The 16,921-nt window shown below is 34.5% G+C and overlaps 1 protein-coding gene across 1 annotated transcript in view; it reads left to right on the forward strand.

Annotated features, from left to right (window-relative positions):
• The window catches only part of yjefn3 (YjeF N-terminal domain containing 3), a 75,643-nt gene that overhangs the window by 45,881 nt on the left and 12,841 nt on the right, over positions 1–16,921 (forward strand). The window contains exon 2 of the mRNA NM_001044843.1: positions 11,323–11,431. Within this exon, the coding sequence (NP_001038308.1) occupies positions 11,323–11,431 (109 nt within the window). The remainder of the gene's footprint in view (positions 1–11,322; positions 11,432–16,921) is intronic.

Below are 16,921 nucleotides of genomic sequence, written 5' to 3' on the forward strand. Positions count from 1 at the left end.
GAAAATTATTTCCTAAAATGTACTAAAATAGTTTAAGTAGAATATTTATTTAAGGCAACACTGATGTGTTTCCATCTTAAATGAATGAACGTTGAACAAATTGAATCATTGATTCAATGGTTTATTCATAAAGACTGTGTACTGCTTTGCTTACAAATGAATTAGTCGTTTTGAACAAAGTGTTTGAGTGAATAATTCAATGACAAATTTTTAAAATGTAAATTATAACTTCAAATATATATATATCTTCATTTCTCCACTCCTCTGATCAGACTGACTTTTATGTCATTAGTGAGCAGGAAGTCGAGACACTCATTAGGAAAGAATCAGCAAGGGCTTGAGCGTCGCCCCCTTTTAGAAGTTTTTAATTGCTTTAAGAGTAACATGAGAGTTCAGCTCCTGGATCTTCAGCATCATTAGATGTTGTTTTTCGCTTCCACTTCCATGACTCATTCCAGGGATTTAGAACATCCGTTTCAGTCTTACTATCTGGATTACAATCTTTAGATGTAGACAAGACTGTCTTTCTATAATTGCAATGCAGATGCTGTTAATCACTTTAAGATGGCAACAAATCAGTGTTCATACATACTATTTTAGTTTGTATCCAAGGCAACATTTGTAAATTATTTATTTCTACATTGTATAGTTTTTGTAAAATGTTTTTATATAGCTGTTTTATAGGTAAAACACACACATACACACACACACACACACACACACACACACACACACACACACACACACACACACACACACACACACACTGTTTATAACAGCAAGAAGTCTGTTGGAATTTCTGTGTGGAGTTTGCATGTTTTTCCTGTGTTGGCATGGGTTTCCTCCGGGTGCTTCGGTTTCCCCCACAAGTCCAAAGAAATAAAGGTGAATAGGGTAAGCTAAATTATCCGTAGTGTATGAGTGTGAATGAGAGTGTATTGGTGTTTCCCAGTTTCCCAGTGGTCAACCCAGTGGGTTGCAGCTGGAAGGTCATCCACTGCGCAAAATATATGCAGGATCAGTTAGCAGTTCATCCCACTGTGGCGACTCCTGATTAACAAAGGGACTAAGCCGAAAAAGAAAGAAAAAAAATCTATATCGGCAAAAGTGCAGACATCTGCTCACCCTATAACTGCTTCAACTCTTCTGAGAAGGCTTGCCACAAGGTTTAGGAGTGTATTTATGGGAATTTTTTTGCCATTGTTGTAGTTAATAACAAGAATAAGTAATTCAGTCTCTGTTTTAATTCATCCCAAAGGTGTTCAATCAGGTTGAATCAGGGCTGTGTGCAGGTTTGTCAAGTTGCTCCACACCAAACACCAAAGTCATGTTGGAACATAAAGAGGTCGTCCCCACAATGAAATTCTCCAAAATGTTTTCATTGCAATTAAGGGGCCAACCATAGTGCCTTAGGGGTTTAACCATAATCTCCCTTTACCAAATTTGCCACTAGTCACAATGCAGTCAGGAAAGTAATGTTCTTTTGGCAAACCCAGAGAGAGAAGCATGATTTGTCACTCTAGAGAGCGCATCTCTATGGCTCTAAAGTCCAGTGGCGGCCTGCCTTACACCACTGCATTCAGCGCCTTGCATTGCACTTGATAATGTCAGGTTTGGAAACCATGGAAACCCACTTCATGAAGCTTTCTACACACTTCTCCTGAGCTAATTTGTAGGCCACTATTGACTCTGCAGAAAGTTGCGGCTTTTGTGCACATCAGCTGACCCCACTCTGTGAATTTGCATGGCCAACAACTTCAAAGCTGAGTTGCTGTTCTCAATTGAATCTACTTTGTAAAAATACCACTAACAATTGACTATGAAATATTTAGTAGAAAAGAAATTTCATGAATGCACTTCAGGGTTCAACGCTAAGGACATTTTCTACTGGCCCGACTGGACCAGCAGTTCAGATTTTTACTGGCCCTGCCAAAATTTTCACTGGCCCCACCAAAATAAATAAATAAAAAATAGCTATTTTTTTAGCCACATATTTTAAATAATGTGTCAAAAATAATGTCTTTGAATCTAGAATTTAAATATTTTTAAAATGTTAAAATATTTAGCAGTAAAATACAGCAGTATGGAAAATGTGCAGGTATTTTATTGCTAAACGAAAAGTGGCTGACTTAAAATTGATGGAAATTATGCAAAACATCACTTCATTTTTTTCGTTGTGTTGTACCCATGTACAGTAAATATCTTTTTCCACAACGTTGGAAACAGACGTTTTCTTTTAGCCTCATAATTTGATGTTGTCGTCTCTTCACTGTTCTGGTTTTTACCAGGTTGTGGAAAAAAATAACGTGCTCACAACAACCAATCAGATAAAAGGAACCAAAAAGCAATATGGGGTTTACGACTTCACAGAAAACCTAGCATTCTGAGACTTAAAAGCACAAATTGTTTCTCGGTTCTAAGACTGTATTTGCATACAATTGACATAGTAGCAGGCAAATAAAAATTTGATGACAAGGCAGCACTGGCCTGATGGGGCCAGTAACGATTCTGTCTACTGTCCCGAACATCTCTCATGCTGGCCCCGGGCCATCGGGCAGTCCTTATTGTTGAGCCCTGGACTTAATGCTCAGTTGGCAAATTCCTAGCAAATAATTTTGTGTTTAACAGACATCAAATAGACATCTAAACGTAGAATGCTTGCCTAAAACAAGGCTAAATTTGGGCTGTCAGTGAAAATCTAATAGATGTCTAAGAATAGCCGAACACTAGATTTGTCGATTAGATTAGACAGACTTTATATGTGTAGTCATTTATTTTTTGTTTATTTGATGACTAGTCTAGATTTGGCCTATTCTTAGATGTCTATTAGATTTTCAATGACAAATTTAGCCTTGTTTTAGCCACGATAACTTTGTTTAGATGACTATTAGACATCTTTTAAACACAAAAAAATGCTTGCTGGGTTATCACTGTATCATGAATGAACTCATTGATTTTATGTACTAGTGGCCATGGAAGTGATTGGAAACCCTGCTTTCAAGAGGTGTCCCAAAACCTTTGTAATGTAAGGCTATGTCCACATTTACATGGGTATTATAGTAAACAAAGCAACAGGTGGTGATATAATCCTAACTGTAAAGTCATGTTAGCCAACCAGAACCCTCAATGAGTCTTATTATTGGTTCCAGTAGGCTTCATTCTGATGTTTCTGTTCCAAAATTAGGTTGGATAATTGTCCATATCTACATCATGAGTCCCATTGGTATTTGGTTACCTTGGCCATTGCACAGTTGCACATCTTGGTACACAATCTTTGTCACACAAAGGAAATAACAGTAAAGACAAACCCCAACATTTTTGTAAATCTTTTCCTTGGAAGGAGTTTTCAAAACGTTTTGGTTTTAGTAACCTAATATGTACAACCAAACCACATAGAAAAAGCTGCTATTTTTAAAATCCATGAGTTTGTATGTACAGAGCCTAGAACTGCATATATTTTTAAGGTAATTAGTTAACATTTAGTTTTGTTCAATACTTCATGGAACATGATGGGTGTAATGTGTGATTTATGAGTTTTAGAATTAGGAATGCAGATGGAAATGTCACAGCAGTTGCAGATTAACCCTTAAATGATTTTTTTTCAAATGCTGTTTTAAATAGCAAGCAAATGCTCATAACATCATCACACCAGGGGTGCAATTCAATCATCTGCCATTAAATAGTTTTGCGCAGCACTTTAAGAAAACAATTCAGTCTCGAACAAATTAGCAGATGTCAAATGTGGCGATCCAACCCCCTAAACGAGATATTGGGTACATTTGGCGGCTATGCAAATGGCATTCTGTTCTCCATAGCCATTACTTTCTTTTATATCGTTTTCACCCACTCATTTCCTTTGTTAAATCAGTCCTCGCTGAGAACATCGAGTTGTGAACCGGATACTTGTCAGAAGCGGCTGGTCCTGCAAAACAAGCCTGCTGATTTAGACCAGAAAGGTGCTTATTTGGCTGTCTCTTGGTGTGTTGAGGTAATTATAGTATTTGAAAACGAAGGAAAAACGGGGATTTTGCGTCGTATCCCCCATTTTGTGCTATGCAAATCAACAAATGGCCTCGCTAACAGGCGAAACTCTTCCAGCACTCTTGTGTGTTAAGCAAGCTAGCAGGCTGGAGGTAAACAAGCTCATTAGCCGAGTTGTTATTACAGCTGAACAGCACAATTCACAGCTCTCAGATAGAGCTGCTCCTCATGGGGAAATTAGGGAGACTCTCAGGGTAAATGCCTGGCCTGATACTGTTGTTCTTTTGGCTGTGCAGTCATGTGTGGATCTGCTGTAAGGGTGATCAACAACAATTAGGCCGAGACCGATGCTACAGCAATGCCAAAGGTGATGCTAATGCAAACCTGGTGAGCTCTGCATACTCGGGAATCTCAAGAAAGGTTGTTTACTGGCATCAGCTGTGACATTAAGTACCTCGAACATGAACCCAATCTATGCCATATTTATAGTACAAAAGGGTTCTTTATATGTGTAAAATTGTTATTAACATTAGAGGATATGAAGTTGTAAGAATGGTTTGGTGAAAGGTTTTTATGTCACTATTTTGAAAGGACATGTGTCCAGCACAGCATTTTTTTTCAAGAGCTGAGCTTTTTTTCTGTTTTTGTCAATAAAAGAACCGTATTTTAAAGGATCATGTACATGTAACACCAAAACACATTTTTGAGATGTTGACAGTTATATATAAAGTTCAAAAGTATATATATATATATATATATATATATATATATATATATATATATATATATATATATATTTCACTACAAAGTGAAAGTTGGTTGTTTTTGCGTTGTTTCGAGCAAATTCGTTCTTCTAGTTTGAAAAGAAATTTGTGTCCATCTGCGTCACGGCCATGTGATCATTGTGTAAATTCCATCGTGGAGATTAAATGTCTGTATCGGCCGGTACAACGTGATGTCATTGAGTTTTCATCATTGATTCATGAGGAAGACTTGGTTCGAACCAATCAGCGGTTGTAAATGAGGTGCAACTTAATTGGTAACACTTTACAATAAGGTTCATTAGTTAATGCCTTTACTAACATGAACTAATCATGAACCTCACTTGTACAGCATTTATTAATCATAATTGAACATTTACTAATGCATTATTAACATCCAAGTCCATGCTTGTTAACATTAGTTAATGCACCATGAGTTAACATGAACTAACAATGAACTACTGTATTTTCATTAACTAACGTTTACTAACTTAAACAAGTACAGTAGTAAATGTATTGTTCATTGTTTGTTCATGTTAGTAAATGCATTAATTAACATTAACTAATGAACCTTATTGTAAAGTGTGACCACTTAACTGATATAAATGGTATCTTCGAAGACCTTTTACCTGCACAATGTTCAGATGCCATGTTGTGTTGCCAACCATAATTAAAACAAGTAGTAGTAGAATTATTCGAAGACATGTCGTCTGTGTTTCATTTATAAATGTGCCACAATGAAGGTTTTATTTCCATTATCCTGCGAGCGTGCGAACCCACCTGCGTGGATTACAGCGGTCTGCTAACATGCAACAAAAATATGTTTGTAGGAAACATTTTTTACCCGAGAGCTTGTCGAATCTGGAAATGGTGAAAATGGATTTGCCACTGTTTAAAAACAGACGCGGTTCCAGTTGGTGTTGATTGTTCTGTCTCTACGGATCATTGTTCTTTGTTTATGTTTATTCATATGGCAGAGTTAGTAAGTATCATCAGCATTACTCTTTCATTTTTTAAGAAATACCTTAGTCAAACTGAATTAGTTACTAAGTTTACAGTAATATAGCTACAATATTATTACATTTACGAAAGCTCTTGGGTAAAAAAATGTTCCTTACAAACTTACTTTTGTCACGTGTTACCAGACCACTTTAATCCACAATAATGTCCCTTTTTTTACTAGCCGCTACAGACAACCAATCTCCATGCTGGAATTTACAGTGATCTCATCGCTGTGACGGAGATTAAATATTTTTAAACCGGAAGAATAAATTTGCTCTTAAAATTGCAAAAACAATACATTTTCACTTTTTAGCTAAATGTATGTGTTCTCGTAGTGCTTTTAGCAACATGGGACACATATATGACTGTCAACATCTAAAAAAAACATCTCATTTTGGTGTTTCATGACCCATTAAACATCAGCAGCGTAATGAGGCAGTGAGCCCCTGTTTTTTAATCTCTGAGAAAAAAAAAGCACTCACAGCTGACTGTTTTTAGAAGAGCATTGGTGTTTTCAGCACTTCAGTGGACACGCACCCTTATTTTTTAAGTGTAAACTGATACAAAAAGTTTTTTATAGCAGAAGAACATTTTGTTAATGAGATAAAGCTGATATCTTTGCTGAAATATACTTTGGGGAACTACAAATAATACTCTAATTTAATCTTTTTTATATAAATGTAATCACATTTATTATAGTTTATATTGGTTATTTTTTCTTTATTGACTTTTCTTTAAATTATTAATATTTTTTGTCTCCGTGTGAAAATATAAATTAATTTTTTGGCCAATGAGACGATTCTAGATGATAAAGGTTCTTTATGGAACCACTGATTCCTAAAGAGTCGTTACTTTAAGGTTGTTCTTTTGAGAACTATTCTCAACAAAAACTCTTGTTGTATGGCATTGCTGTGAAAACTCCAATTTTGGAAGCTTTATTTCTCATTGTATGTTCTTATATGTTATTATGTTAGTCGTAATTTGTCCTGATGGATGATGTGGATGTTGGGAGAGCAGTTTAAGTCACACTGTCCCCTGGTGGGGATATTCCCTCACTGCAGTTTCCCCCACCACAAATGAATAAGGTTGAGGACTCATTTAAACTGTTAACATTGAGGGATCTTAAGTGAAGTAAGAAATCTTTGCTGTATACGGGAAACAACACTTCTCAGTTTTATCTCACGCTGGGAACCTTTCTGAGAAATTGGGAAAATACACAGCCGACAGGATTTCCTTGAATAGGTCGGTGGGAACGGAAATATCAAAAGCACTAGACTCGGTTGAACTTTACAAATATCACTGTGTCACAGTACGCCAGGAAATCTCCCCCTGCAAACTCGGCTTGACGGCTGTGCAGCTCTATTGGAGACGGTAAATGCCAGAACGCTGGAAAAGCCCATGCAGAGACTCACGCCAATGATCAGAGCACACACCGACCCCAGTCCTGATCTATATTCACTGACCAATGACACATCTATCTATCTATCTATCTATCTATCTATCTATCTATCTATCTATCTATCTATCTATCTATCTATCTATCTATCTATCTATCTATCTATCTATCTATCTATCTATCTATCTATCTATCTATCTATCTATCTATCTATCTATCTATCTGAAGGATTGAGAAGTAGAGAGTGACAGAAGGATGTCTGGAACTGAAATGGAAAATGTTACATTCAGCCGAGTGTGTACAGCTGAGAGAACTCAATAATGTATAATCATTTTTAAAAATAGTTTTTTTCTTCTGTCCCTCTGGTGCCCAAAGCAATAAGAGACAACAAACAAACACAAACAAAACACGTTGTCCTGGAAACACAGTGGAAAAATGCCTCAGGGTGAAATACAACTTTAAAACAACACGCTACAAAAGCCAGAAATGTATCTGAGGAAATAAGCCATCAACAGCTATTAATGCTAACTAAATCCTTAATGAGATCAGTGTTTTTTTTTTTTTTTTTTTTAGGTCAAGCATTTTGTAGTATTATAGTAAACATTGACGTATATATATATATATATATATATATATATATATATATATATATATATATATATATATATATATATATATAAACACACACACACACACACACACACACACACACAAACAGTTGAAGTCAGAATTATTAGCCCCCCTTTAAATAGTTTTTTCTTTTTTAAAATATTTCCCAAATTATGTTTGTCTAATAATATTTTTTCTTCTGAAGAAAGTCTTAATTTGTTTTATTTCAGCTAGAATAAAAGTAGTTTTTAATTCTTAAAAAACATTTTAAGGTCATAATTAATTATTCATAAATTATTAGCCCCTTTAAGCTATATTATTTTTCAATAGTCTAAAGAAACAAACCATTGTTATACAATAACTTCCCTAATTACCCTAAGCCTTTAAATGTCACTTTAAGCTGTGTAGAAGTGTCTTGAAAAATATCAAATATTATTTACTGTCACCATGACAAAGATAAAATAAATCAGTTATTAGAAATGAGTTAATAAAACTATTATGTTTAGAAATGTGTTGAAAAAACCTTCTCTCCGTTAAACAAAAATCGGGGAAAAAATAAATGGGGCTGATAATTCTGACTTCATATATATATATATATATATATATATATATATATATATATATATATATATATATATATATATATATATATATATATATAGCGATATTTTGTTTTTTTGTGATATATATTGCAATATGAATACAATTTCACCAGATGGGTCGAATAGCTCAATTTGGGGGAAAAAATCCTTAAATCAAATTGATCTGGATGCTTTTGTAAGGACGCAAATTATGTATATTAGATAATAATATAAATATAATATATATCTTTAAAAAAACAAAAAAACAATTGTAAGCAAGAATAATTGCAAAAGAGCAAAGAAACATGTAAAATAAACAGTGCTTTATGGTTTTCTGTAGAGTCAAACAGCATTCAGTTACTGAAATTGAATCATGGAATGTACAATTACATTTTTTAGTCTTAATTGCATTAATAAGTCCAATAAGTACAATTATTTATCAATAATGTTACAAATGCTGTACTTTATTGCGCTCAAATGCTTTACACTCGCTTGAAATGTCTTTAAATCACATGCAAGTGATAAAGGTTCACTCTGTTATGGTTATACTTTGCAACGACTTTTGCAATTTTTCTAATTCTAAATGCCTGAAAACAATTTTTGGTGTAACTATTGTTACAATTAATCACATTTAAGTGGGTATCTTTGGTGAATCATAGCAAAAGTTTTAATTAATTTTTCATTATTTTTTTTATATTTATTTTTTCACAGCTTTATAGCTTTGATGTTCTGAAACCCCTTTTCATCTCTGACCCACATACAGCTCAGTATTTTTGTACATTTCCAGCAGAGGGCTCTGAAGTTTCAACCATCAAGTGGGCTCATAAAAGTCTTTCTGTATTTGAATTGTGAAGTGCGAGCCTGAATTTCACACTTACAGTGTACTCCACAGTAACATTAGCTCTGTGTGTGTGGCTAAACTAGCATTAGCCATTAAGACGCCATGCCAGGAATGGATAGCATGTCCAACACAATGCACTCAAAATACACATGTAAATGTCAGGAGGTTGGTTTCCACATTGTAAAACCTGACAACTTCAGAATACACAAAACATGTTGCCTCAAAAACATTTGAGAAAACTAACTCATTTATTTAAGTTAGCTAAAAGTTAGCAGATTGAGGCAACATTTTGATTATAATTTAATATAGAATAAACTAATTTAAGTGATTTATTTGCATAAATGCCACATAAACTCCAATCTTTGTGATCAAGTGTTAGCTACCAATAACATGTGTTGATGTAACAATTAAAGAGACTATTTTTATACACCTGCATGATTATAGGTCATATTATCTGCGGATGAATACAGACTTAAACAAACCCCTGCCTCGGCTCTTCAACACAATGGTAACAGGGGCGAATTTAACTAATAAGCAAGGTAAGGGGCCTCTTAGAACCTCAGGAAATCCGGGGGCCCTCAATAAATATCTAGAAGTATAAATTATACCTACTGTATAAACTATATATTACATTTTCTATCATATTTTGTATAGTGAGAGTCAAACTCTCAATTTTTTTAAATGTAAATAAATATTATTTAGTACAATTATTGTTATAATAATGTAATGTTATGTAATAACAATAATATGAATTCAAATGTTATTACTACATCTGCACAAATTTGTCCACCATCCCCAATCATGAAGCAGTCCAGCAAATTTATTAAAAAAAACATATTTATTATTTTAAGTTGTAAATTAATTTTAATAAAATCAATCATTTAAAATGTAGAGACTACATTAAGATAATATTGACAAAGACAAATTGTAGAAAAGAAGTTTGAGTGATATAAAAACAGCTAAATAAATAAACATGAAATCCGCCCCTGTATGGTAACATTAGAAAACTTTATAAATACCATCATTGCACAAAGTGACAGGCTAATTTATGCCGCCCTATAATAATCCAATATAATATGTTAATCTACACAGTATATAAGTTATTTTGAGTTATTTTACTCAAGTCCTAGTCAAGTCATGACAGTCAAGCCCAGGTAAAGTCGAGTCTGTTTTGGATATCTGTCAAGTCTCAAGTCTTAAATTTTGCAAGTCATGTGACTCAAGTCCCCCCTCTCTGGCTAATAGTGAAGGAAATGTAACTATTTTATACATTCACGGGCGTTGTGCTGGTGCGCGGCAGGCCATTCTCATGGTGGCAGGCCAGATTGACCACCAGGCCACCGGGAAAAGTCCCGGTGCTCCCTATGGCCAGTCTGTCCCTGGGGATTGGTAAAATGAGGTGCCGAATCAGATTTCAGAGGTTCCGGATGTGGCATTTTCCAGCATAAACTAAGCTATTTCAGTGGCTAATTTGAATGAATTCATACAATTTAATTAGTAAAAAACATAGTTTTAGATGGAGGTATCTATGGAGCTATTAATATGCCAAAACAACCTGAACTTGAATTTTGTTCATTTGAAGCATTGACAATTGTAATTTAATAAATCTAAATCTGTATATGCTGTTAAAAATGTTTTGAATTAGAATTTCTTATTTTGAATTTCATAACTTAAATATTGAGGATCTGAAATTTAAGACAACTGAATCTTTCAAGGCTGAATTTTTTTAATAGACGTATTTTCATACTTCAGATTTTTTTCGTTCTGGATTCATACACTGCAGATATCCAGTTTGTAAAGATACAGTTTCAAATTTTCAAGATGAAGAAACAAATTCAAATTCAATATCAAATTCAATATCCTAAAATTCTAAACCAGAAATTCAGATCATAAAATTCAGATTCAGCAGAAAGTAGGTCAGGGGTGGTCAACAAGGAAGAGTAGATGATTGTGATTGTTTGGCATATTATTAGCTCCATTGGCATCCCCTCAAACCTACCCCTCATTGGAAGATGAGTAAATCATACTAAAATGTACAAATGTGATCAAATAAGAGTGAGCCACTAAATCAGAAAGGTTATCCATTGCCGTGAAATCAGATTGGCTAATACCATGTGCTCTGTGTCAATGTAATTTGTGCGTGTTTTGCAGTAAAACTGAAGTGGCGACTGTTGAGACGGAGCTCCTGAGGGACTACCGCTTCGGCCAGCAGCAGCTGATTGAAATATGGGGCCATGCCTGCGCTATTGCCATCACCAAGGTTTGTCTGACACTCAACACAAAGCAAACCAATGTGAAATGTTGTTAAAGCTGTTAAATCCTGAATTTAATTTAATATTTACTGTTTACGAGTTGTTTTTTTACTACTGCTCTCAGCATCAGAACTTCAACCAATCCTCCATAGGGACAAGGCACTGCTTTAAGTGATGAAAACAGAAGGAAATCTTTGATCTGTACAGGGTTCGACTGCTTCTGCTGCTCTGTGGGGTTTTGCATGAAGCGTGTTATAAAAAACGTGCAGCAGAAGGCCATCCAGCACTTTTGAATGAATAATTATATATATGTTTGTGTGTTTAATTTTTGATGAAAATGCATTTTTGGCTCAAGAATTAAAAAAAGTAATTTAGAAGTGATTTATATATATATTTTAATATTATTATTTATTATTATTATTATTATTATTATTTTAAATAAATTAAGTTAGACAGTACTTAAATTTTTTTTTTGTTTAAATTCAGCCCATATCAAATTTTACCCAAAAATTTGCAAATCCAATGAATCATTTTTTCAGTGCACGGGAGTCACAAAAAGTTGACATTATGAGAAATAGTTGCAGTTTTGAGGAGGAAGTGTTGTTGTGAGATTTGCTCAATTTCTACAGAACAATATGCAGCTAAGAAAAACAGTTGCAATTACAAGAAATGTGAGATATGAGTCAGAATAAATCATGATAATGATCATACAGTACAAATAACTTCCTTCCCATGTTACAGTTTTTCTCAGTCGCTCTGGTGCATTTCTCACAACACTATTTACATTTGCACTACAGGTAATGCATTTCTCAAAACAATTAGTCATTTGTGCACATCCTAGCAGTTTCTCATTCCTTCCAACACACTGCAGATTCTTTTGGACATGCATCAATTGCTTTCACAAAACTCTCTGCTGTTTTATAACATTATCATTTGCTTATGTCATGTCAGTCAAAATTAACTAAACTTGTAAATGCTTAATAGTCATTCCATATAAAACTAATAGTCCTCGTTTCATTGCTTGAGTCATTACATACAAAAATTTTAAACTAGCTGTTTAACAAATTTTATAAAAAAAATGTAAATCTTTATTTTCCTGAAAATGCCTTAAAAATTGAACAATTTTATGAATGATTTACAGACCTGTGTTGTAGGTTCAGTTCAAATATGTTCTGCAATATTGTTTACAGTTGTGCACAGCTCTACCCAAAGGAAGTTTATGTTGTAAAGGGTTTATTTATTCTTTTGCACAATGCTGTGACTAAATTCGAATTGCAACGAGCAAATGCAGAAAAACTGTGAAACCTACATATTCAGTGTCTTGTACTCAGATACTTCACTAAATGCAGTGATGTCTAACTTTACTGTAGTTTTCAAACGGCTGTGCAAATAGTATATAGCGCTGTCTTGGGCATTTTCAGGAAGTGTCACCAAAATCTCACTTTTTTGCATTGAAAAAAAATGTACAGAGTAAACTGACATAATGAAAACGTGACTAAGCCATTTGACTATCTTGTTCATAAACAATGATGTCAGGACTTTTCATTTTGATGACACTGACACTTTTGATTGACATGAATACTTGCTTTTGAGGAATGTACTATCCATTTTCAGCAAGTGACACGTTTTTGCAGGTTATCAGCTAGGTTTTGCAGTTTGTACTAATTGTTTTGAGAAACGCATTAACTGTTGTGCAGAAATGCACTAGTGTTGTGAGAAACGCACCAAAGCGACAGAAAAACTGTAATATAATAATAATAATAATAATAATAATAATAATAATACTTTTATTAGAGTACAAATACTTTTCTTCTCATGTTAATTCAACAATAATAATAATTATAATACTTTTTATTACAGTAAAAATAATTTTCTTCCCATGTTAATATAATAAAAATTATAATAATACTTTTATTAGAGTACAAATAAATTTCTTTCTATGTTAACAACACTAATAATAATATTACTTTTATGGTTTGTGGCAAGTATTGTTCACTATTAATAGCAAACAATACTTATGCCTGCCATGACTAAATGACTAAAACTTGTTACACCTAAAATAACTTAATTTATTACTGAAAACTGTCATAAATTAAGTTTGTCAAACTTAATTCATTTATTTAACTTCACTTAATCCACTTATTTAAAAATGAGTTGAAATGACCCAATTCTTAGGTTTTTTTATTTTTTGTAGACAAGCAAAGTTTTTTGTGACAACAAAAAGAATTGTGGAACCCAACGTCTACACTGTAAAAAATGTAGGGTTCCACACAATTCATTCATGTTGTCCCAACACAAATTGATTAAGTTAACGTAACACTTTTAACAAATTTATGTGGATTGAACATAAAAACATTACGTTGTCCCAATCAAATGTCAAGAATTGTGTTGTGTAGCTCATTTTAAATAAGTAGATTGAATAAGCAAAACATAAATAATTTTTTTGAGTGTATAATACGCCGGAGCATTCATCAACAAAGAGTTGAAAATACTGTATAACACTACTTTATGGTTCAAAATCACTAGTTTTTATAGTATTTTTTTATAGTATTTATAGTATTTTTATAGTTTTTTTTCCTGGTGGGTTGTGTTAAATTTAATTAAATTGCAAGATGTATGCCCCTAAACATCTTTAAAAATATAAAGACACTACATGTAAATTCATGTGAAATGTTGGGAAACTCTGAGGCATAAATAGGCTTTCACACAAAAGGTTTACAAAAAAAAGAGAAGCTTTTCAAGAGGGGATCATATTAAATCCCATCTTTACCCCCTGCCCCTCTAAAATCCCATTTTATCCTCCTGCTTAAAAACCCCTCATGACAAACCCAGCACGCCATCCCAGAAGGTGTTGAAAGTCTCCGTTCTGACTCGGGCTTGCAGTATGGCGGTCTCAGGACATCCTGAGGGCTCCGATAGAGTCAGGCCAACCCAAACCAGACTACTGCGGTCAGCGCTCCATCTGGATCCAGTCAGCCTGACAGGCAGCGCGGGGCTCCTCTTGACCTACCTGAGAGTTGCTTAAAGCCCCAAATTGCTTCCTGATTTGGCCCGTGTGAAGTTTTCTAGTGCTTTACAGACTTGGTTAGCGTCGACAAAACTTCCTGCGCTGTGACCTTTGTGAGGTCGCCATAAATTGTGGCTAGAGAAAACACAGTAGCCGGTAACTGCGAGAAGAGCATTACATCAGCACAGTTGTGTGTGTGGGGGGAATGTAATCTTGGTTGTATTTTACCACAATGTGATTTCACAACCAAACTATCCAGCGCAACGGACGCCAAAGTCAACGTCACCGTCTACATCGGGGGGGAAAAATGCTTTGGTGTTGCGCTACGTCAAGGCTGATGTCTGTGATCACTCCCTGCTTTGGATATCAGGAAGTTATTTTTATCACCGGGGGCTCATGAAACGCTCTTTGTGTTTCTAGAGAGAAAAAAAAGCAGAGACTGACATGAAACTGTCTGTGAGCTCACTGGCCTTTATTTCAACATGGTTACATGATAAAGCAGAATAAATAAAAAATGTGAGACCACTGTCTATAGAAATTTGCTAAGTATGACCAAATTAATATACTGAAATATCATATATTGGAATGTTTATAATGAAAATGACTGTTGACTGTTTTAGTTTAATTTTTGTTCGTTTTCATACTATCATTATCATAATTAATAGAAGTAAAACTAAAGTAAAACTAGTTTTAGTTTTAAAGAGCCCCTATTATGCATTATAAAAGGTCATATTTTAGGGGTCTTCAACAACAGGCTGATATGCATGCAAGGTCAAAAAACACTTTCATTGTCTCATAACAAGCATTTTTTTGTACCTAATTATAACAACGACTCCCATATGATCCATTCAGTGATTCATTTGTTCCCAAACCCCTCCTTAGTGGCAAGCTAATCTGTGCTGATTGGTTCGATGACCCAGTCTCTTGTGATTGGTCGACTGCGTTTAGCACAAGACAGAGAGAAATACCCACCATGGCTATGAAGTAGCACACAGAGTACGTGATAGCCCAACTCAGGAATGCAAAGAAGCAATGCATTTAAAAACTAGGATATACTCTATTCTTAACCCTAACCCCTAGTAATTAGAATGACACATGTACACAGTGGCAAAAGTTGAACAATTTTGAAAATTGACCATGTGTATAAACAGCTGATGGTGGCCATAGCAAAGGCAAACGGCAGAGGATTGCGAGTTCAGAAACGCATTTTAATCAGTAAAAGAATTAGCACGCATCACGTTTTTAACGTGGTTTTGGACGCAATATGTGAATAATCCCATGAAGGTTTAACCTGAGTGATTACTCGCGCGGAGCGACGACAAATAACACACACTTAAATAATATTTTGCTAACTACACAAAATGAGGCAACAATTTTGACACATGTTATGATCAGGAGGAAGAAGAAACTGGTCCAATATGAACTGTAACAGTAACTGACAAAGTCCCTTCCAAAATAGTCTCTGCTGCTCCTTCTTTTAATAGCAAACGGCCGACGAATCCCGCATTGCAGCGTAGGTTATTTTATCAAAAATCAGATGACAGGAATGACAGGAACAAAGACAGAACTAGGTTGACTGTGGTGTTGTTGTGAAAATGAACTTTAACCCTTTATTCCCCACAGCCAGATCTCCATCTGTCAGTGATCGTCATCTTTGCGTCATGATCAGTCCTGTAATCCCCAGCTCTCTGCTAGTGTTTAAAGGAAAAGGCGCGTTCATGTTTTACCGGCTCTGACACTACCGATATGGTGATGTACGGTATTGACATCGACGCGTTCAAGCAAAAGATCCGAACCCAACATGATTCATTTATTCGACTCTGAGTCAACTGTTTCGTTAAAGACTCAATAGTTTTAAACACGTTGCACTTTCAGATTTAACCCTCCACTGGATGTTTTCATTCACTTAGTGTTGTGTTACACACTGCATAGAAAGTAATTTTCAAAAACCCATAATAGGGGCTCTTTAATATTTAGGGGCTGGTGAAGACAATGTGCTTTAAAAACTTTGTTTTTTGCAAACTTTACTAAAACCTCTAAATACAGTCCAGAGTTGTTATTACTATATGATTTGGCTTTGATATGTCAAGTTATGCAACAGTTTCACATTTAAAGTCTATTTATATACAAATTTTACAGTGTTTATTTTGCTAGTACACATTGCTATTCTCTAGGTGAAGTTTATCCATACAATTTAATCCACTGAAAAAAATACATTGTTTTAATCTTGGTAATCAAAGTCTGACCATTTGCTTTCACCTTTAAAGTCAGTTTTACACTTGAGCCACAATATAGTTAATCACACTGCTCTTACTATTAGTTTGCTAAGAGTAAATGATACAGAAAATGAAAGCCCTGTCCCCTACTTAATATTTATTTTCAGTTTTATAACATTGACATATTGATTCACACAGATTTTATAAAAAGACAAGTTAAATGTGATCTGATCTGGACTTGGTAATATCAGTTCATCCTCGGTATGTCCTCATAC

This window comes from Danio rerio, chromosome 22, assembly GCF_052040795.2.
Source record: "Danio rerio strain M-AB ecotype USA chromosome 22, GRCz13ab, whole genome shotgun sequence".
Classification (NCBI taxonomy): domain Eukaryota; kingdom Metazoa; phylum Chordata; class Actinopteri; order Cypriniformes; family Danionidae; genus Danio; species Danio rerio.